Source organism: Eleutherodactylus coqui, chromosome 5, assembly GCF_035609145.1.
Source record: "Eleutherodactylus coqui strain aEleCoq1 chromosome 5, aEleCoq1.hap1, whole genome shotgun sequence".
Classification (NCBI taxonomy): Eukaryota; Metazoa; Chordata; class Amphibia; order Anura; family Eleutherodactylidae; genus Eleutherodactylus; species Eleutherodactylus coqui.
In genome coordinates, this window is record NC_089841.1 from 155,635,395 (window position 1) to 155,659,282 (window position 23,888).

Here is a 23,888-nt window from a genome sequence, read left to right on the forward strand (position 1 = left end):
GATCCGTGTGACCCCCTCCGTGGCGGAGGTCGGCCGGTGTGTATGAGGACTCTGTTAGTATGGCGACGCCCCGCCCCCACGAGCCATGGCTGCCGCCCGCTCTGCGCCGAACGGGTTAATCCCGGAGCCCGATGTGAAGTGTAATAAAGTGTGTGACTTCCTGTGGTGATTACAGGCTGCCGGAAGTACGTCACTTATCTGCTTTGGGCTTTTTTCTGCTGCACTGTACAATTCAGAGAGGAGAACATTTCCTCCCCTCCTCCTGTCTCTTTAAGAGCTCCGATCGCTCATCTAACCTCTCCCCCATTTGTGTCTGCTTGTAGGATCGGACGATCGGTGACCCGCAGGAGGCCGGGGACTTCCGTCCAGCACCCCATCCGGAGCCAGAATGGAGGGGATTTAAAGAGAGAATGGCACCAGCGGCGGCGGCGGCTCGGCGGTCGGTGTGACTAGGAGCTTCCGGCTGTCTCGGTGTCCATCTGCCGGGATCCACCCCCACCCGAGCGGAGGATCCGGGTGATCTTGGCGGAGGGGTGTCCTCACTTCCCTCCTTCTCCCTCCCAGCAGCAGCAGCACCACAACATGAGGGCTGTGTGACCCCCTCCTTCTCCTTCTTCACCAGGATGCTGCTGCCTTTAAAGCTTCTTGGGCAGTGTCTCAGCCATGCAAATGGGAAATATGGTGGCAATTTAATGGCACGGAAAAGTTGCAATCCAAGTGGTTACTGAGCAGAATTGGGATTTGTGTGCAGGAAATCTTAGCAGGTAAACAGTAAGCCTGTCCTGCTGGGAGGGATCTGTACACTTCATTGTGGATTATTCTCTATTTATACACGGATATTTCCCATTCAATCTTTCCTCCATGTAAGTAGCCGTCGCGTCCAGTGTCACTTGTGCTTAGTAATTGGATTGCTTGGATTCAAGGTCACTCGTTGGAATTTTCCCTGTGGATTTATAATTAGCTTATTTTTTTATTGAAAAGAAGATGGATGTCAAAATAAAACAGCAGAGCAGGAGATCCAGGTCTCAGAGGGACAGGGTGAGGAGAAGAGACCCATCTGTCAGGGATCCCCGAAACCAGAGCCCCTCCTCCGGCTCCGAAGCTGAAAGGGGCCTGGGAAAGGAGAATTCCAATCAGAATGGTAAAAATCCAGCTGCTTCAGCCAGAAATGCCAGACCGCCCAGACGTAAGCGGAGAGAATCCAGTTCTCAGGAGGAGGATATAATTGATGGTTTTGCAATTGCCAGCTTCAATACCCTGGAAGCCTTAGAGGTAAGAAGAATTGGTCACGTCACCTTCTGTATAGTTGAGGCGCTGTTTATCTCCAGCTCCTATTTTACATGAATCCTGGTGAAGTGTTCTTTGTCCTGTGTGCCAGCAGTATATAGCATTGTGTGCCGGGCCCGGCTTTTATGTGGACACTTAAGTGGCAGCTTTCTTTCTAGGCAGTAAATGATGTCATTCTGTCACCTGTACAGTAATGAGAGGGTTCCCTCATTGTTCTCCTCCGACCAGTACTTGCAAGTATATTCTCACAGGTTTGAAGTTGATACTTAATGACATATGAAATTCAGAAGCTACAATAAATCATCATCCTGTTCCGACCAACTTGCTTTAAAGCACTTTTAGTACTGCGGTTCTTGAAAAGTGTTCTTGACCCGACTGTTGAACTTTCAACCCACTGCTTAATTTGTCCTATTTGTGCAGTAGTAGAAGTGCCATGTTGGTCAGTGAATAAGTATTTAAAGGGCTTGTCTGAATGTAAAGCAGTATTTAAAAACAAAACAAAAAAAACCCCTTTATCCACACCTGTTAAAACAATAGAAGCAGCCCCAGTAATCTGGCTCTGGGGTCCTCCAAGGCTTTTTTTTTATTTTTATTTTTTTTTTAGAATGGCTGCATCGGTCAGGGAGTAGCCAATTGGAGCCACAGCGGTCAGGTGCTGTTCTCCTGGCAACATGGCTCCCAGTACCTGAGTGGTGATGCCAGGAGAATGGCAGCGGTCGGGGGGTAGTTGTTCCAGCACTGCAGCCCCCACAATCTTTGTTTTGGATTGCTGGGGCAGAGGACAGGTAAGTCCTTTAAAAAAAAAATTGCCTCACACCCGGACAACCTCTTTAAGTGCCTATTTTTAGCTGATTTGTGACATTCCTTCCTAGTTATGTTCTGCCTTGTCAGTATATGCAGTGTAAGGGGGGATTTTGATAACAATCCCTGGAATTGTGTTCGGCAGAATATGATAATGTTTCTATGATAACCCTTCTTAGGAATGTCCTGCTAAGAGCTGTCCCTCATTGTCCTGTAATGTGTACCTTTTAAATTAGGCTTTAAATTCCATTCTGTCTTGAGAGGTTCCTTAACAGCATACTACAAATAATCAAGTTGACAAAACTCTCACTAGGGAACATTTATGAAAACTTAGTTGCCCACAGCAGCCAATCACAGCACAGCTTTCATTTTCCAATGGCAGAATGGGAAATGAAAGCTGCGCTGTGATTGTTATGGGCAATTAAGACAGTGTTTCTTTCAGACCGATTCATCAATTCCCCCACAGTTTTTCTTTTTTAAACTGCATTCCATTTTATATATTAAAAGTGACAGTTTCTGGTTTGTTGAATGCAGCAGTTTGGAGAGTCTGAACCTTAATGGGGTTGTCTGAGATGTGTTTTTTTTTTTTCCCTTCAAAACCACATTCCCCATGCAACACATAGCAAAAAGTGATATACTCCCCTCTTCTTGCTCCTTACTATGTCCATGCCAGGCCTCCCCTGTGACATAATGTTCACAAGCAGCAGCAGCCTGTTTAGAGGACTTTACAGGCTGCTGCAGCCAGTGACAGAGTTCAGGGATCAATAGCTGAGGTCTGTCATTGGCTGCAGTGGCCTGTGACATCCCATAAATGGGCTGCTGTTGCTTGTAAACATTGTTATTGGGGAGGCCTGACGTGGCGATGCTGGACACAGTAGGGAGCAGGAAGAGGGGAGTAAATCGCTGTTTATGTTGTTGCATGGGGAATGTGCTTTAAAAGAAAACTGACAACCCCTTTAATTAAAATAAATTAAGATAGTCATTAAGGCTGGCTTCACATGGGATGGATTTGCTGTGGAATTTCCGTGCGGATAGTCTGCACAGAAATTCTGCTCGTGGCTCCTAATCCCGGGATTAGCCGGCAAAGTGGACGAGATTCTGCAAAAATCTTGTCCACGCACTGCGGCCAATCCGTTAGGGACGTATGGTGCGGAAACTGCCATGCGGCACGGAAATTAAGAATGCAGTATGTCGGTCCCCCCCCCCCCCCCCCTTCCCTTTTTTCTCCCGCCGTGGCCTCTCTCTCCTCTATGGGGAAGAGATGGCCGCAGCAGAAATGTAGGCGGCGAAGTAGCTCCAAAACCCGCAGCTGCGGTTTTCCAACGGAATTCTCGCGGATTTTCGGTGCGGCCAATCTGCGAGAATTCCGCTGGAAATCCATTTCATGTGAACCCAGCCTAAAGGTGATTGTGGATTCAGCACATGGTATATTTTATTTCGTATGCAAAGTATTGTTTTTGTGATATTCTTGCTGCTCTTGGTGTTTTGTGCATATTGTGTGTATATAAATATTGTGGTGTCTTTCATTCTAGTTGTTAGGGATTCTGGAAGTACTTCATGACTCGGCCTGCATATAGTCTAGCTGATAACACCCAACTTCTTAATGAGAAAATTACCATGGCAGGAAAGTATACCACTCCGCGAATCAATCTGACACTTGGCTTTTAGTGGCACAGCAATGTGAACTGCGATTTTAGTCAGTGAAAAACTGGCTGATTTCATTGCAAGTGCATCTAATGGGTATTTTACATCAGTCTGTGGTTTTAATGCACAAGTGTCATTCAAGTGCAATCCGGTTTTCAGGTCTGTGAAAAGAAAAAAGAACAAAATTGGTGGCTGAGTTGATGTAATTTAAAATTCCCATTGAAGTCAATGATTTTTTTTTTTGCCGCCACACCCATTGACTTGATTCTGGTCTGAGAATTGCACCAGAGCAGGACCATTTTAAAATCACAGAGGTGAGAGAAAAAACCGTTCAAAGACATAACTCACAGAAAGAGAAGCCAAACCTGCATCCCCTGATACGTTGCAGGATAGGCTCAATCACCATGTTCCCTGATAGCATGCAGAGAGACAGACCGCAATAAGAGGTAGCAATTGCTCAGTGCCGACTAAAATGCAGCCATACACCTCAAACCAAATTGGGGAAGGGGTGACTGCCGACAAAATAATTTGCACATGGGAACTGATACCAAAGATGTCAGCCACTTATCCCCCAATTTGGTTTTGTGGCGTGTGGCTGCGTTTTAGTCGGCACTGAACAATTGCTGCTTCTTATTGCTTTTCATTGACCTACTCACACTTGCGCTTTTTTTTTTTTGCGCATAATACGCGCCTAGAAAGGAATGCTGCATGCTCCATTTTACGGCGTATTACGCTCAATAAAGCCCTATTGTTCTCTATGGGTGCGTAATAAGTACTGTATATGTGCAATCATATTGCATATGTCCAGCATTTATACGCAATGTTGCTAAGCGTCAGAGCGGGGGGGGGAAAAGTCAGACTGCATGATAGCATGCGTGAGATACGCTGTAATGTGCAGTGTAAAATCGCTGCAGCTCACACAACGGTGAAACGTTTTCAGCATACGCTCGTGTGAGCCGGTCCTGATAGACGGCTGTAGAGCCCATCCTAAGGCTACCTTCAGACAGACATTCTGCCGCAGAATTTCTGTTGCTTTTCTGCAGACGGCCAGAGATAACTTTGTGGAATTTGCTGCAGTTTTTGTTGTAGATTTTGGATATGTACTGCATGTGCAGATTTTCTGCTGCAGAACATGTTGCTTTGTGCTCTGGTAGTTCACGCTGGCAAACTGTATTTTCAAACCTCAACAAATGCAGATCTCTATGCAGATTCAGTGCGTTTTTGCAGCGGAAACTCCTCAAAATCAGCAACAAAAGTGCATTAACAGATTTTGTTGCAAATTTTACGCTCGCCATCCATCTCTATGGCAAAACTTGCAGCATTTTCGCTCAGTTTCCATAACCTAGACATGCTACGGATTTGTAATCCACAGCAGTCTTCAAAATACCAGCGTTTTCACAACAGAAAGATCTGTGATTTGTGAAGGAGATTTGTACTGCAAATGCTGCAGAATGTTTGCAGCTATTCCGCCAGCGGATCCTGCATGTGTGAAGGCAGCCGAAGGCCGGGCTCACACGCCTGTATGCAGAATCTGCTTGCGTCCCTGCGTACGGCCGCGTAATGTACTGCGCATAACTGTCTACTTGCACAGGCGGCCATGTGCAGAACACCTTTTTTGTTTGTAATTCCCGCGCAGTCGCTTATTAATGGCGCAGGTACCCACAGCCCACACATAATGTTATTGCGTATGGGCTGCGGATATATCTGCCAATAGAGCTCAATGGGCTCTATTTCACGGAATCCGCGGTATTATAGAATATGCTGCGTTCTATTGTTCGTGAGGAGATTAAGAAATTCCAACCCGCTAATGTAAGCAGAATTGTGTAATCCAATGCATTTGATTGAACAGCGTATTGCCGCAGACCATGCGATTGTGGAATCAATGCAGGCTTGTGAGACCGGCCTAGGCTCCAGAAACGGCCTTCCATCTGCACTGGAGGTTCTGACACAGATGTGGACAGGACCTAAGCTGTATGTACTTATCTCATAGTGTGTTAGAATTGTACCTCGAGTATGGAGAGCTGCACTCGCCAAAGCAATCATACGATGATGGGTGAGCATCCTGCATGGGTCCTATTGTAATTTGGCTTTGTACTGTTGCTTCTGCATCATCCAAGGTGCGGTTGCATCTGTTCACGTACACCTTAATATGTAGAAGTAATGGTCGGTGTTGTGCTGATTTTCTGGCTGCACTTGTACTGGAGGTCAGCGCACGCTGTACACCTCGCTGCTCAGTACTGGGAGGCAAGTCACCAATTCTTAAGTAAACAGCACAGCTAAGTAAACAGTACTTGTCCTCACAAAGTAGAGGGAATGTTTATTTTTATTAAAGCCTTTTCTTCTCCTAGACACAAACTGCTCCAGATTTCTTTCCTTCTGTTTCCTCCAACTCTTCTCCCTAATATATACAATTTGTGTTGGTGTAAACTTTCTTTTTTCCCACAGTCTTCTCCTTTCTAGTTCTTGCAGAAATGTAAATCATTATTGGTTTTTTTTTTTGGTCTGTTTTAACATCTTTCACGACAATGGCCCACACTTATTAAGTCACAGTTACAAGGTTGCATCTAAATTTGCACTATAATTTGTGACATTTTAATTTCTTAAAAAACTTATCAGAAGTGGGTGTGGCCACGTGGTACACTAATTTTTAGACTTTTTAATCATTGAAAAATTAAAAATGGTGTAAATATACAGCTGTCCATAGCAGATGTAGAAAGAAATCAGTAAAGTTTTAGTGCACTAGATTTAGTGTTGGCCTTTTAATAAAATGAGGCGTACTTCTTGCCAGCGGCTCACTAACTTCATTGGTGCAAAAAAGGCCATCATTTAAAACAAACATTGGGCCAATGTGTTTGGCCCCCAATGCTGTCTTTTAATGTACATAATATTAACGCATACCAGAGTTTTCAAGATTTCCAAAGCAGCCAGGTCATCGTAGGCTACTTCATTTGCACCCAGTTTAAGCTCTTATCAGTTCAATTTTCCATGTAAATGTTACTATTTTTCTGCGGTCCTGCTGTTTGCAATCCATCGGTGGTGGTGGTTTTCTGTTGAAGAAATGCCTAGCAGGCCGCAGCTTTCCACTGCAGAATCGGATGTTTGCTGGGACCTCCTATTCTGAAAGGGATTGTCTTTGCTGATTTACCCGTTTAACTCCTTCCTGACACGTATGTGCATGTTGTCTGTCATTGACAAATGACACCCGCCCCCGCAACAGCCATGATCAGATTACATGAATGGCAATCTAAAAAGAGATTTTTGTGGAACACACAGGCTTCACTGGTGGACTTTGCGGGAATGGGAGAGCAAAGTGCTCATATGGCACAGCAGATTCCTTGAAGTCCGGGGAGATATTTCTTATACTTGGCTCCCCGATGCAGAGCCATCAACCCTGAAAGTCAGTCCAGACCGTCCAGCCAGACCCCCGTAGCCATCAATAATGTCTATGCTTAAGAAACGGCACGTCACTCTCTGTTTATGTGTTTCCTGCAGACAAACCAATTGTACCTTTCTACTATGCATCATTTGCAGGATCTTGGACTGTCTTTTCTGGTACATTGAATCCCCTCACATTGAAGGATACCATTATAAGGCACGCCATAGCTTTAGGAGGTTAGGTGTCACCTTGGTGGGTCTCACCCCTCTGTCTGGCCACAGGGCACACCAAATAAAGGAAGAGTCTGCAAGGATACAAAAATTTGTAATAAAATAATTTACAGCCAAAAGCACAACATGTACCCTACTGTTAAGGCAGCTAAAAAAATCAAGAATTCAACTTAGAGATCAGAGGGGTGTAATTCACCCATATCGGGCCTCATGCCTTTTGGGGAGACTAGGCAACTAAGCATGTAGAGAACAGAAGCACTCCCAATTTTTGGGAAAAATAAATGGAGGCATTTAATTTAATAATAAAAAAGCTTAATGCTTAAGGGGAAAAACTGGAGAAGAAAGGGAGTATTCCTCTGCCTATTGGGGGGGTCTAGTGTTCGGCCCCATAACCATATTGTAAACCAAGGTCTTCTAATGAGGTAGTGGGGGCTTAAGGTGAAAAGGCCAAGATAAAACCTGTCAAGTGAGGAAGAATGTCAGCAGAAAAAGCACTGAGACAACGGAGTACTAAGATGACCCGGCTGTTAATGTGGAGGCCTAAATCACGGAGTCACATGAAGACACAAAACATCGATGAAGAGTTATTTTGATGGCGGGTGAGCCGACAGTCTACCTGGAATACTGGGAGGCAGTCCTTCTTGTGAGCTTTGTAGAGACCGAGGAGTGAGATGGGATCCCCGAGAGGAAAGGGGAAATGCTGTATGCCAATCTGCCACATTCATTATCAGCAAGTCTAAGGGGTCAGAAACGCTCTTTTCTCCTTAGGGAGAGCAACTATATACGATAAACTAAGTGAGGAGACTCAAATGGCCACGCACGCTCCTCTGGGTAATATGCAAATAAGGGAGATGGAATAAATCCTCCACAGTGCCACCTATTGAAAGGCAGCATTCCTTCGAGTCAAAGTGGGACTTTTTATACAAGTCTTGTTACAATGACTGGGAATTCTTTTAGACAATTTTCATAAAACTGCTCCATTGACCATTCATGAATATTTTGTCTCATCTATTCAGAATTCGGTTTGGGTTTCAAAGTGGTTGTCCCACAAAAACAAGTTATCCCCTTTCCCCAGGATAGGGAATAACATGCCGATTGGACCCCCATGGATCCCGAGAACATGGGTGTGGAGTGTCCCGCAATTTAGTTACAGTTGCACCTGTGCTCCATTGACTGCTGGAGAGATCCAAGTTCTGAAATGTCTGACTGCTGTAGACCCCTGTTCTTGGGATTAGTGGGGGGATAACTTGTTTTTGAAGGGGTATTGCGGCAGTAATTTCTTTTTATTTTCTTCAGTTATGATCCATACACAGTGCTGTGCTATCTATCTGCACCATTGAAAGGATTGATCAGTTGTAACCCATTTAGTGGATGGCTGCAAACTGAAAAATCTGCCATTGGATTAGCCCTTTAAGGCTCTGTAGAATTTCTGTTGCCTGGTTTGTTCATGAACATGAGGCTTGTATGACTTGGCTCCTAATCCCAAAAAGTGTGATTCGGTCTCTTTAAAGAATGAAAAGAAAACCTTTCCCACAGGAAGCTGCTTCTTTCATTCTCATACTGATAGCCGTTTCCATGTTCGTAGCAAAAATACAACAAAAACTCCAGATTCAATGCACCTTAGATGTATATCTAAAAAGTTCAGCATTGGATCTGTTTAGTAGCTGTGAGCAAAGGCCTCCTGGTTTATTAGATCTTACAAGCTGTTCATTCATTTTAGAAGACCGTTAAAGGGGTTGCCTGGATCGATCCAATTTGGTTAATACGGTATAACAAAAACAGCAGTACTTGCCTGTGCTAATCTCCGATGATTCAGCGCTACAGCTCCTAGGGTCCTGCCAGGCTTAAATTAAGAGCGGCTACCACCTAACTGCTGCAGTGGTCAAGTGCTATTCTTCTGGCATCATGGCTCCCAGCATCTGAGCGGTGATGCCAGGAGAATGGCAGAATGGCACCTGACCACTGCAGCAATCAGTTGGTCGCTGTTCCTAAACCAAGACTGAGAGGACCATGGGAGCTGCAGCGCTAGATTGCCCAGGTAGATGATGGACAGGTAAGTAGTGCTGCTATTTTGGTTTCTAACATTTTAAGATCAATTTACAAAAACAATCCTATAAACCCCGGACTGCTCCTGTGGCAAGTTTTATGATCTGGACAGTGAATAATAAAGTGAGCTGTTCTACTTGTAGCTGCTGATCCGAATACTTTGCATCCATTCTTGCTGCAAGTGGCTGCAGAGATGTCTATAAGCCGGGTTGTTAATCCGCTCCGCCGTGATGAACCATAGAGTATACCGAGTGGCCTCATTCTTCCTGAGGAAGGGCAGCTGTACAGCAGTACTTACACTGAAGAAATGTCATTTTATGGTGTCCTGCGACAGAGGAAGACACAGCAGTGCATCGTATGGTACCGGTAGGAACAGGTTGTTTACCATAAACCTGCTGGAGAAAAGGGCCATTAGCAAGGGTTGGCATTCTTAATGTACTCATTAAAAGTGCTTGAACAGCCAGTCTTTTTTTCTGGCTGATTTTTAGAGTTCCTGTTCTGTCTTCTATTTTTATTTTTAATTGCAGACTTGAGAAAAACATCTAGTTGGAAGCTGTAACCACTCGGTTTTGTCTCTGCTTCAAGTAGTTCTCCTTTTGTTTTCCATTCACTTTTCCAGCAGTCAGTGATTAGGAGAGATTGGCCTTCTCAGCTCCCTTTCTTGCAGTAATTAAAATGCCTTTTGTTTTTACTTTTTTTTAGTGTTGTAATTTTTTTAAAAGTGGGATTGTGGGAAAACAAAGGCATCTCAAAGACAGGAGTGTATTATCCTCTAGTAAGTCTCTTGTACAATGTAACAACTTCCACTTGTGCCGCGCGATCATCCATCTCTCCGTCGTCTGTTTGAAAATGAATGCAGAGTCCATGTTTATATTACTGATTAAGCCCAGATGCTTACACTTTTTTTTCCCTAATCTGTTTTTATTTTCTGATGGTAAATATTTTTTTATTCTCTCTTCTCTACACGAGGCGATGTTCAAACAGGTCAGAGAAATTTTGGTCAGTGAAAAACTGACTGTTTCCTATGCTGTTTTCTTGCAATTTTCACACAAGTGAAAAACACACATTTTTAACTCCTTGTTTTTCTCTGCTTGGCCCTCTTGGTTCTTTTTTCATGTGGTCAAGTGAATGTTTGTTTTTTTTGTTTTTTTTCCCCCATGCAAGTTCTGTGAATCTTGGAATCGAACAAAACTCATATGGAAAAATCACTTGTGAATGCACCCTAGCTGCGTGGGCTGCCATCTTGCTTGAGCTGCAGTTTTAGCTTTCAGAGAGATGCTTCAGAGCTGAACTTGCAGGCGAGAGTTACCTATAGTTTGGAGATGACTTTTGAACTTCTAAGGCCAGCTTCACACGGGCGAATCCTTGACAGGATACGGGCGTTGTAAACCATATAAAACCACTTTTTCACTCACATTCACGGATACGATTTGCATATTCCGTGAGTGGAGGAAAAATTGCAGCATGCTCTATTTTGCAGCAGACTCCGCACAGACTGCCTCCATTGAAGAATGGAGGCCGTCTGACCCACAGCCCATACACAATTAACATTGTGTATAGGCCGCGGGGACCCAGGTTGTCGCTAAGCAATGATGCGGGCAATGTAAACCATGCAAAAAAGTACTGCGCATGGCCGACAGCGAGCTGCCGCAATCATACGCAATACAGAACATTCAGATGCACGGGGTTGCTGGCCGGCTTCACAGCCTGAATCCTGGCATATGGAATCGGATCCGGCCTAATGGAAAGTATTCTTGGCATGATCTGTGACATGTGGAGGTCCTTTGTGCCTGGAGGGGGAGAACGTTTGTTGTGACCATCGCCTTTTTTGAATGGTGGTGGATCCTGTGCGGTCTGTGAGTTGGTGTTACTTTTCATTGTATTGCTGGCTGTAGTGATAAGGAGAGGACTATGGAAAGTGTTTTTTTTGTTTGTTTTTTTTTCCCCTCTACAAGAGAGAGGCTTAATGACCATTGTGCAAACTGCAAGATTTTAGGTTTTTTTAAATTATTATTATTTGGTGACATGGAATTTAAAAAAAAAAAAAAAAGTTAAAAGCTTGTCTAAGGGCAAATACACAGGGGTGTTTTTGTACTGTGGGGTCCGGGGCTCCGGATCCCACAGGGTAAATACAGCTCCTAAGACATGCATTAAAAAATGCATTCCCATGAGCGTAAATCAACTGTGATATTCCGCTTGCGGGGTGGATATTGCAGCATGTCCTATTTCATTGCAAGCTCTGCACTGCGCATGCGTAGCTGTGCGCCAGCCGGCACATCCACAGTTCAGAGAAAAGACGCCGGACAGGTAAACGGGAGGTCACTACAGGGGCGGGCACAGGTCGTATCCCGCTGCGATAAATCTCGCAATCGGAATCCGACTCGGCCGTCTGCATTCGGCCTTAAAAATGGGAGATTTTCTGATGACTCGTTCCCTTTGAACAGATTCATTGTCTGATTCCTTTCTATTAGCCACTGCTAATAAGCACTCGTCCCCACCATTAGTAAATTATCGGTTTTAGTTCATATGTCTTAACGATTATTGGGCTTGAGCGTCAGCAATGCGCGAGCAGATACCATGACATTGCTGCTGATTTATTTTCCAAGCATTGTCTTGCAAGAAATTATGCATGAACTGTTGGTTGACTAGCCATCAAAAGAGATTTTGAAATGTCCTGGCATTGTTTATTGGAGGCGATTATGAATATATGTATATATTCCTATACAGTGGTCTTTTTCCTTGAGGGAAGTAGGAGCACAGAAGGGATTTCTGTAGTTCGAGTTATTTAAATTGTAAGGTTCAGGGCAATCTCTGTGAAATCTTACCCATAATCATGTTGTCTGAAGCCAATGCTGCATAATGATACCTGCTGGAATTTGTGCCACGGCTGCTGCATAACAATCCTTCAAGAAAATTGAGAATTGCTATTCTCCTGTGTCCTCTGCATTTGTCACCAAAATATAAAGTTATCACCTATCCACAGGGCAGAGGATAAGTTTACGATGGGTGGGGGTCCTACTGCAGGGACCCCAATTAATTTCGAGAATAGGGGTCCCGACGGTTCTCACACAAATTAAGTGGTAGTTGTACAAGTGTGCTGATGCTCCATTTATTTCAGTGCTAAGCGCTCGTACTAGGCAATACTGGGTGTACACGTGTAACTGCCGCTTCATTCATGTGGGTCCCACTAATTGGACCTCCCCACTGATTATAAAGTTATCACCTGTTCTGTGAATAACTTTATATTTTGGAACGACCCCTTTAAGTATTTCCTTCTAGATCTCTCCTCTTCAGAGCTGCAGATTTTATAGTGTCCAGAAGTTCAGTTAAATGGCTTAGATTTGTTCTTTGGGGAAGAGGGAGGCATTATGGTCGGTATTAGTGTATCTTGACGTCACCTGAAGCTAGGGGTTTGACAGGAGGAACACCCCTCTCACACCCTAGCTTCGGATTAGCTCAAGAGCTGAAGGTCCTAGTACTCTGGATTTGTGACAGAAGCCGGCGAGGCTCAGCGAAATAGGCTACGTCCTGTTTCTCTCTGCTTACTGATAATGACTCTGCCCATGTGTCCCAGTCTGCACAGCCAAGCTGACAAGTGAGCTATAGAAACAAAAAGCAAAAGGCTATTGTTACTGCTCTAGTAGTTAGTGTGAAAACAGAAATATTTTAAGATTTTTTATTTATTTTTTTTTCTTTTCTGTGTGAATATTCACATAAACACAAGATGCTGCTAAAGTAATTTTAAAAATGTTTACAATAAAAGCCCGGTTTTCAAATGAGGTAATTTTCTGATCTATTCCCTTTTAAAGTATACTTACCTTCTCAGTTGACTTTTCGAAATAAGCTGCCATGCGTGTTCATGAGAAATAACACAATTTCTGGTCATCATATGACTTGAATGCTGTATTTTTCACTCATCTCTCTTAGAACTGGTGGGAGGAGCCTGGTGGCTGTACTGTGTTCTATACACTGCACACAGAGGAAACTATAAATTCTGCTCTGTCTGGAACACACAGGCGTGACATCATGTATGACAGTTTACAAAAGTACAGAGCAGTATAGATGTGAATAAACAGAGCAAATGTCAAATTATTTAGGGCTAACATCACCTTAGTATTTTTGCTTTCATTCTTCCTCCTCCCCTCTGCCCCTCTAGACTCCAATGAGCAGAATCTCTTATCCTCCTCCTATACTTCATGTTCACTTGATAACAGGTAGTCTATAACAGGTTAGAAGGAAGAGAGACCTCTGGCTGCCAGCACTGTAGAAGAATTATTATTCAGCACCATTTTCTTTCACTTAAATGAATGTATTTTGAGCTGACAGTCATTGTTGCATTAGAGATTAATTAACAATTTTGCACCATTTGTCTTCCGCAGCTTCTACATATAAGGCCTCCTTCCCACGAACGGATTTCCGCCGCGTAATTCGCGGCGAAAATCCGCTGCGTTGCCCGCAGCTATTAGGTTCTATTGAACCTAATAGCACAATGCTCACGATGCGTAATTCCAGCGCGGAATTACGCACCGCGATTTCTCCCGTCCTCACCCGCAGCATGCTCTATTTTCTGCGGGTGAGGACGGGCTGTACGCACTGACGGCTTCCATTGCAGTCAATGGAAGCCGTCCGTTCACGCTATCTCCCGCTGTAACCAGCGGGAGATAGCGTGAAAAAACGCTTTCCCGCCCACCGCCGCGCGTCATCTGACGCCAAATGACGCGGCCGGCCGCGTCACGTGACACGGCCGGCCGCGTCACGTGACACGCTCGGTGACGCGGCGGTGGTGGGCGGTGACGGGCGGTGACGCGGCGGTGGTGGGCGGGGAAGCGATTTCACGCTATCTCCCGCAGGTAAGTATAGGGGCTCTGGGGGGCGCCGTGACGGGCTTCACTGCGTAATATTACGCGGCGGACCCCGTCACGCTCGTGGGAAGGAGGCCTAACTGTTTCTAAACACTGCAGTCTAAGTCTTCATAGGAGAGCCATCAGCCGGAAATACATGCATTTAAGTGAACAAACAAATTGCCTCTCAAAGGAATTTAAGGGCAATATATAATGTCTTGTGTAATATATAATGTCTTGTGTAATATATAATGGCTTGTGTAATATATAATGGCTTGTAAACACATGCTGTTAGAGGTAAATATATTTCAAAGAGAATGGGAACCTTTATCCTAGTGGCTCGCTGTGTTTGTGGTTCTTCTTGTTACTGTTAGGAAATACCCTTGGTAAACTTTTGCATATTCATAGTGAAGCTTTTGTATTTCGTTCTGTTACCTGGAAGGATGATGTCAGAGGGCTAAGTATTCAGCATACAGTATGAGAGTAAGACGCTAACATCAGCAGGCCCTATATGACGAATCAGAAATGACAACTTCATTAGCAAGCACATCTGAGACCTGATGAGCCATAGCAGGACTGCAAGTTTAGCGCAAACACCATATCTTTTCTGTTCAGATAAAATGTCTAATCTCTTCTGACAATATGTGGCGAGGCGACGTGATCCACAATCAGATGAACTGGTGGATTTTAAACTTGGTGGATCCTGTGTATGCTGATGTTGAATATACATTGGCTTAAACCAAGGACAGCGGTGAATCAGATTTTCCAGATAAATTCATTGTCACAGAATGTTAGAAAACAATATTGTTGATTCATTGTACCTATGAATTGCAGGTTACTTCCACACTGCACACGGCTTCTGTGCTTTATCTGTCGGAGACCGTTGGTGCATATGAAGATGTGTGACTAATGAGAGTGATTCTTTTTATCTGTGGCAAGATCTGGATAACCTGAGGCCAACCACACATGAGAAGTTAAGAGGAACAGCTTGGGGCTTTTGTCAGCCTCTTGCATCTGTTTGATGCTGGCTTGTGTTTGTGTAGTGACTAGAGTGCTACCGACTTGTACAGCATCCTCGCTATGTGATATCTTAGGATACCAAGATTGCCGTCCGGATGGCCAGAATGATTAGTTTTCTCTTGCTTATGGCAATGAACTAAATTTACAAGAAGCGGGGAGGTGATGTAATTATTATTCTGAAATCCCTCTAAATCTGTAAGGATTGTAGTGGCAGTCAGCAGGGCTTTTTCTGATAAAAGGTGACTGTTTTGAACAGTTGAACAATCAATTGCAGTTTTTCCCCTATGACGATGTGTGTGTACGTGTTGGTGGAGTGTGTGGGCTGTGCTGGAAAACCCCATTATGTATGTTGCACTGTTTCAAGATTTGGCATTGTTTTGAGATTCAATATGGTCTTTAAGACTGCACATTTACAGTAAGAGTATATGTGTGTATGAGCGAAAAATAGGCTGGCAACAGAAATATTATTACATTAATATGAATATAGTATTCCTATCTTACACATTTATGGCACATGCACCTCAAATACTTGATAGGTGAAATGCAGGCCACACATCTCCTCTAACAGGAGAATAAGGACCCAAACAACCACTGCAACCATGATTAGAATTAAAGGAGATGTCCCGAGGCAGCAAGTGGGGTTATACACTTCTGTATGGCCATAATAATGCACTTTGTAATGTACATTGTGCATTAATTATGAGCCATACAGAAGTTATAAAAAGTTTTATACTTACCTGCTCCGTTGCTAGCGTCCTCGTCTCCATGGTGCCGACTAATTTTCGGCCTCCGATGGCCAAATTAGCCGCGCTTGCGCAGTCCGGGTCTTCTGTAGTCTTCTATGGAGCCGCTCGTGCCAGAGAGCGGCTCCGTGTAGCTCCGCCCCGTCACGTGCCGATTCCAGCCAATCAGGAGGCTGGAATCGGCAGTGGACCGCACAGAAGAGCTGCGGTCCACGAAGGCAGAGGATCCCGGCGGCCATCTTCAGCAGGTGAGTATGAAGACGCCGGACCGCCGGGATTCAGGTAAGCGCTGTGCGGGTGGGTTTTTTAACCCCTGCATCGGGGTTGTCTCGCGCCGAACGGGGGGGGGGGGGGTTTAAAAAAAAAAAAACCCGTTTCGGCGCGGGACATCTCCTTTAAGGGGTAAGCTAATTTTTCACACTCAATGGAAAATTCACAAGAGATGTCCTAAATCTCTGATGGGTGAGACCCGTACCTATCGGTCAACCAGTGGTCATTTTCTGTTCTCTAAATCAGTCTGGTCACTTGACCCACTGACATCGGGTACGCAGCCGGCAGCTGCCTGGCTCTTTCTGTACATGCGGTTCTCCCAGTAGGATAGGTGCACATTCCTATCTGTTGTCCATGCACTAGAGAATTTAGATGCCTGTGTTGGCTAATTTAGAGAAGGATCAGGTATTTTGATAGTAATGTGCTTGACCTTTGTTCCCAGGGAAGATAAGTCATCGCCAGAGCTGTCTGGCAGTGGTTTATTCCCCTCTCCCTTGAATAACACATGTATTCGGCCAAGCATTTGGCCAACAGCAGTCTAAAGTATATGGCCAGCATGAGGATAAAGCCATAATTGTCGGATCCGCAGAAAATCTGCAGTAGTTAAAGCAGCACCAAATGGTGCAGCTTTTGGTGCATAAGTGCTACCGCATTGCAAAGGGTGAAATTTGCACAGGAAACCCGCAGCATAAATTGACTGCAGCTGATTGCATGCTTTTTTTTGTCTCCCCACACCATGTGGATAAGATTTGTTAAAATCTCACCCACGTGGCTTGTATTTAATTCCTTCCAGATATTCCACACAGAAAATCGGCAGCTTTTATGCTGTTCGAACATGTCCTTAGTAAGCAAAGTAATGTCTTTGTAGGATTAAGTCATGTTCAAAGAGGGAAAAAAATGCAGCATCCAAATGTTAGTGTACCTGGCCCTTCAGGTAACTTTTCAGATTGAGCTACCATATGAAAGTACATGAGGAATACCATCTTCCATTTTCCTCTCTGAAAAACATATACAGGCTGCAGTTTTCTTTAAGCTAATGGAAGTTATGCTGTATTCTATACACTGCACCCAGAGCAAAGTGCAGATTATGCTCCCAGTCTGTCGAACCAACAGGCGTGACACAATCAGGGAGGACATTCGAGAAGTACTGAGCAGTGGAGATGTGAATAAATAAAAGTAACTTGCGACTAGTTCTAACAGCATGTCTGTGTGAGTCGTCTTCTCTCTTCCTCCTTCCCACTATACACTTCTATGGGCAGGATAAGCCACCCCCTCCTTTACTCGCAGTTCTCAGTCTTGTTACTAGAGACAGTTGTAACTTAACAGGTAATGGGCGGCAAGTTAGAAGGAAGGGAGACTCCTAGTGGCCAGCACTTTAATTTTTCAGCACAAAAGTTTTTTTCTTTAAGTAAATGGCCAATGTGATAATGTGTAATGCTATCATATTAACACAAATTGCTTGAAAGGTCAGGCACCATTTAAATAATGTGAATGTGATTTTTGTATTACAAAAAGACTTTCTTGCATTCGGCAGTCCTATATTTTAGAGCTACAGTCACAGTGGTTCTCAGGGGGCATTTATACAAATGATTTCCCTGCGCAATTTGTGTGCTTTGGGAGATGCACAGGAAAAGAGCCCGTTGTTTTTGATGGTTGCATTTCCATGTGTGACTTATCTCTCTCAGCGCTGCGAGGAGAAGTGATGCGAGAGAGAAATTGCAGCTTGTCATATTTTTGGAGATTTTCTTGCTCATTCTTCCCTATGAGAGCAGAGAAAGTTACATAGTGCTCACATGGACATGCGAATTTAATGTGAGTGCGATGCGTCTTTTGTTCGCATAAGGAATAATGGTAATGGTCAATTTTCACATGTGTAAAAATCGCATTGCAGTGCAATTTATTATTTTTTAAATCTGCCCTCGCAAAATGCATTTCACTTGCGTAAAAATTGCCGGCTTGCAAGTCTGATATCAGCTCGAGTTTCTCAGGCGGAGGGCTCTTTCACACAGGCGCATATATGCCACCTTTTTTACGCCCAGCTGTATATACACTACCGATGTGAAGCATTGGTTTCCAATGCATCCGTTCACACGGGTAAATATACGGCGTGTAAAAACGTGGAACCGTGAAAAATGAAACCTATGTGCCGACGCATGTACGTTGGGCAAAAAGATAGTTCTGGAACTATCTTTTGGCCAATATGCACTGGCGGGTCCCATAGACTCCCATGGGAGCAGGAGAAAAAAGGGAGAGGGGGGGGGGGGGCATTTTTGCAGCAGCCACCACATTTCGAAAAGCTTATAGGTGTCTCTATGTAGGCATTAGAAGTCAATTCAGAGGCTTTAAGCCGATCAAGGGTTTTCCGGGGTGCAACGTATTTTTTTCGCTAAACACCACGGTCATATGAATGGGGGAGAAACCGCTAATTACCCTGGCGGAAAAAAGTCCCATCACGCGATTTTACAGCATCGTCAAGAAAACGTAAAATCTTATATGCCCGCGTGAAAGAGCCCTGATATTGCACTTGGCTGTGTAAACGCACCTTAATGAGGCGGCTGCACAGCATGAATCTTAGTATTCACCCTCCCTAAATGGAGCCGCTGCAGGAGTGTCTGACCTGTGCAGGAGCCGTATGTCTAACTGCTCCCTGAGGCTTTAATAACCTGCTACTAATGGCCTGAAAATAATATAGGGTAGAAAGCAAGCAGACGCTGATGTAGTTACCTTGGTGTAGATTAACCTAAGCCGTGGTGGATCTTGTTGCTGTGGTTTCGATCACTGCTGCATTGTACTTTGGTTCTTGACAGTACTCTAGTCTTCGTTTCCAACCTATATCCACAGAAAAGGATTTTATTTTAGATTGTCATTTTCATATGTTGATTTTTTAACTCTTTTTCTACTTGCAGCGCAGGAATGTTTTCTAAATTGTTCACCACTTGTAACAGGCGGCGCAGACACTTGTCAGGATGGCGCGCTGAAGGAGTCGCACAAGTGCAGCTAATGCTAACGTACGCATTCTCTGAGTAATGCATGGAATGTCTATTATCACATGGAACGCCCTAGACTTTGCTATGCCCTTCACAAATATATTATCCTGTGTTGTAATAATTGTTACGTCACTTCAGTCACAGCGAACAGCATGCTTTGAGCTAATGTAGATAAGATACACGTGTCAATAAATCTGCCAATTCAGCCCCAATTAGTAAGGATGGTAGACCTTCACATATTGGTTACCTTTTTATAATTATATAGACATTTCTTTCATTCCTCCAAAAAGTTGTATAGTGTTTTTTTCCTTTTTCCCTTATTTCCTTTTTAGCACTGGTTGCAGTCAAGTTTCCTGAAGGTGTTGTGTATATAGATAAGGCCACATTCACACAGGCAGGCGTGATATTGGCATGCAATGTGTTTCACTGTCCCATTGAAAGCAATTGGTGATACGTTCCAAGGGACACACAAAAATAGGCCTCTGTGAAGTCAGCACCCCATCTTTCAAAAAAGTTATTTTTTTTATGAGTTCTGGATGCACCCCAAAGAGTTCTAGAGTTCCCTATTAATTTTTAAAATAGTTCTAGCGAATTAGGCAAAAAAATCAACAAATGTATCTCTGCGGTGCTAACTTCCAAAAATGATATTAATAAATCAGCGAGAACTTTGTAAATATGGGTATTAGAGCTTCGAGCATTAAGAGTTTTCTTCAGAACTCTTGAGGTGCTACCCAGAACTCTTATAAAATCGCGGGATTTCCCCAAATTTTTTTTTTACACAACTGAAATTTTTTTGATCCGGCATTTGAAAATCAGCGAGAACTTTGTAAATATTGGTTCTAGAGCTTCAAGCATTAAGAGTTTTCTTCAGAACTCTTGAGGTGCTACCCAGAACTCTTATAAAATCACAGGATTTCCCAAAAAATTATTTACACATAATAACTGAAATTTTTGGATCCAGCATTTGAAAATCAGCGAGAACTTTGTAAATATTGGTTCTAGAGTTTCGAGCATTAAGAGTTTTCTTCAGAACTCTTGAGGTGCTACCCAGAACTCTTATAAAATTGCAGGATTTCCCCAAAAATTATTTACACATAACTGAAATTTTTGGATCCGGCATCTAAAAATCAGCGAGAACTTTGTAAATATTGGTTCTAGAGCTTTGAGCATTAAGAGTTTTCTTCAGAACTCTTGAGGTGCTACCCAGAACTCTTATAAAATTGCGGGATTTCCCCAAAAATTATTTACACATAACTGTAATATTTGGAGCCGGCATCTAAAAATCAGCGAGAACTTTGTAAATACTGGTTCTAGAGCTTCAAGCATTCAGAGTTTTCTTCAGAACTCTTGAGGTGCTACCCAGAACTCTTATAAAATCGTGGGATTTCCCCAAAAAATATTTACACATAATAACTGAATTTTTTTTTTGATCCGGCATCTGAAAATCAGCGAGAACCTTGTAAATATTGGTTCTAGAGCTTCGAGCATTAAGAGTTTTCTTTAGAACTCTGGAGGTGCTATCCAGAACTCTTATAAAATCGCAGGATTTCCCAAAAAATTATTTACACATAATAACTGAAATTTTTGGATCCGGCATCTAAAAATCAGCGAGAACTTTGTAAATATGGGTTCTAGAGCTTCGAGCATTAGGAGTTTTCTTCAGAACTGTTGAGGTGCTACCCAGAACTCTTATAAAATCGCGGCATTTGAACAACAAACAATATCGACTTTATATCAGATGTTGGTTGAGGAGGACACGCGCAATTGCGGGAAAAACATTGAAAGGAATTGTGAGCGAGAACTAGGTGGCGCCCCCAGAGGAGTCTTGGGAAAAAAATCATACATCCTGTCACATAAAATGTCGATTTCTAGCAAGGTGCAGGAGTTAAACTACAAAATACTAACAAGATGGTACCAGACCCCAGTGAAACTAGCCAGGATATTCCCCCAGTATCTGGATAAATGTTGGAGATGCCAATCGGAAAGAGGGTCATTTGTTCACCTCTGGTGGTCATGTCCTCTGATGCGCCCATTCTGGCAGGAGATCAACACTCTTTACTCCACGGTATGCAGAACTCAGGTCCAGTTTACGCCAGAAATAGTAGTACTGTCTATGTTCCCAGGATCAGTGGCACATTTGAAAAGCTCCCTACTCAGATTTTTTATACTGGCCATGCGACAGATAATCCCCAGAATATGGAAATCTACGACACCTCCCTCTAGAATAATGTGGTTGGAAGCTTTAGATCACCTGAAAGATATGGAAGAGCTCAGTGCCAGAGACGAACTAGGACATGAGAAATGTGCCTCTATCTGGATGATCTGGAACCAGTTTCGATTTTCTCCGGACCTAACCACATGGTTTCATTTCTTTCTTTTTTCCTTCTCTCTCATCTTATTTCACTTATATTCCCACTCCATGTTTGCTTGATATACCGTATATACCGGCGTATAAGGCGACGGGGCGTATAAGACGACCCCCCAACTGTCACCTTATACGCCGGTATACAGTGGAGAAAAAAAAATAAATTCATTACTCACCTCCCACGGCGTTCTGTCGCGCTCCGGCAGGATGTCGCTCGCTCCGGCAGGCTGTCGCTCGCTCCTCGTCCCCGGCGCAGCATAGCTTTCTGAATGCGGGGCTTGAAATCCCCGCTTCCAGAAAGCTAATACACACGCCGGCAGCCATGACATCATTGAATGGCTATGATTGGCTAAAGCACACGTGGCTTCAGCCAATCACACTATTCAATGACATCATTGAATAGGTGTGATTGCTAACACGTGCGCCTTCAGCCAATCACAGCCATTCAATGATGTCATGGCTGCCGGCGTGTGTATTAGCTTTCTGGAAGCGGGGATTTCAAGCCCCGCATTCAGAAAGCTATGCTGCGCCGGGGACGAGGAGCGAGCGACAGCCTGCCGGAGCGAGCGACATCCTGCCGGAGCGCGACAGAACGCCGTGGGAGGTGAGTAATGAATTTATTTTTTTTTCTCCACTGTATACCGGCGTATAAGGTGACAGTTGGGGGGTCGTCTTATACGCCCCGTCGCCTTATACGCCGGTATATACGGTATATCAAGCAAACATGGAGTGGGAATATAAGTGAAATAAGATGAGAGAGAAGGAAAAAAGAAAGAAATGAAACCACGTGGTTAGGTCCGGAGAAAATCGAAACTGGTTCCAGATCATCCAGATAGAGGCACATTTCTCATGTCCTAGTTCGTCTCTGGCACTGAGCTCTTCCATATCTTTCAGGTGATCTAAAGCTTCCAACCACATTATTCTAGAGGGAGGTGTCGTAGATTTCCATATTCTGGGGATTATCTGTCGCATGGCCAGTATAAAAAATCTGAGTAGGGAGCTTTTCAAATGTGCCACTGATCCTGGGAACATAGACAGTACTACTATTTCTGGCGTAAACTGGACCCGAGTTCTGCATACCGTGGAGTAAAGAGTGTTAATCTCCTGCCAGAATGGGCGCATCAGAGGACATGACCACCAGAGGTGAACAAATGACCCTCTTTCCGATTGGCATCTCCAACATTTATCCGGATACTGGGGGAATATCCTGGCTAGTTTCACTGGGGTCTGGTACCATCTTGTTAGTATTTTGTAGTTTAACTCCTGCACCTTGCTAGAAACCGACATTTTATGTGACAGGATGTATGATTTTTTTCCCAAGACTCCTCTGGGGGCGCCACCTAGTTCTCGCTCACAATTCCTTTCAATGTTTTTCCCGCAATTGCGCGTGTCCTCCTCAACCAACATCTGATATAAAGTCGATATTGTTTGTTGTTCAAATGCCGCGATTTTATAAGAGTTCTGGGTAGCACCTCAACAGTTCTGAAGAAAACTCCTAATGCTCGAAGCTCTAGAACCCATATTTACAAAGTTCTCGCTGATTTTTAGATGCCGGATCCAAAAATTTCAGTTATTATGTGTAAATAATTTTTTGGGAAATCCTGCGATTTTATAAGAGTTCTGGATAGCACCTCCAGAGTTCTAAAGAAAACTCTTAATGCTCGAAGCTCTAGAACCAATATTTACAAGGTTCTCGCTGATTTTCAGATGCCGGATCAAAAAAAAAATTCAGTTATTATGTGTAAATATTTTTTGGGGAAATCCCACGATTTTATAAGAGTTCTGGGTAGCACCTCAAGAGTTCTGAAGAAAACTCTGAATGCTTGAAGCTCTAGAACCAGTATTTACAAAGTTCTCGCTGATTTTTAGATGCCGGCTCCAAATATTACAGTTATGTGTAAATAATTTTTTGGGAAATCCCGCAATTTTATAAGAGTTCTGGGTAGCACCTCAAGAGTTCTGAAGAAAACTCTTAATGCTCAAAGCTCTAGAACCAATATTTACAAAGTTCTCGCTGATTTTTAGATGCCGGATCCAAAAATTTCAGTTATGTGTAAATAATTTTTGGGGAAATCCTGCAATTTTATAAGAGTTCTGGGTAGCACCTCAAGAGTTCTGAAGAAAACTCTGAATGCTCGAAGCTCTAGAACCAATATTTACAAAGTTCTCGCTGATTTTCAAATGCCGGATCAAAAAAATTTCAGTTATTATGTGTAAATATTTTTTGGGGAAATCCTGCGAATTTATAAGAGTTCTGGGTAGCACCTCAAGAGTTCTG

At 43.6% G+C, this 23,888-nt stretch overlaps 1 protein-coding gene across 7 annotated transcripts in view; it reads left to right on the forward strand.

Annotated features, from left to right (window-relative positions):
- The window catches only part of FBRSL1 (fibrosin like 1), a 528,725-nt gene that overhangs the window by 81,925 nt on the left and 422,912 nt on the right, over positions 1–23,888 (forward strand). For all 7 annotated transcript variants that reach the window (XM_066603438.1, XM_066603435.1, XM_066603441.1 and 4 more), the window contains exon 2: positions 324–1,272. In XM_066603438.1, coding sequence (XP_066459535.1) covers positions 985–1,272 — 288 coding nt within the window. In that variant the 5' untranslated portion in view covers positions 324–984. The remainder of the gene's footprint in view (positions 1–323; positions 1,273–23,888) is intronic.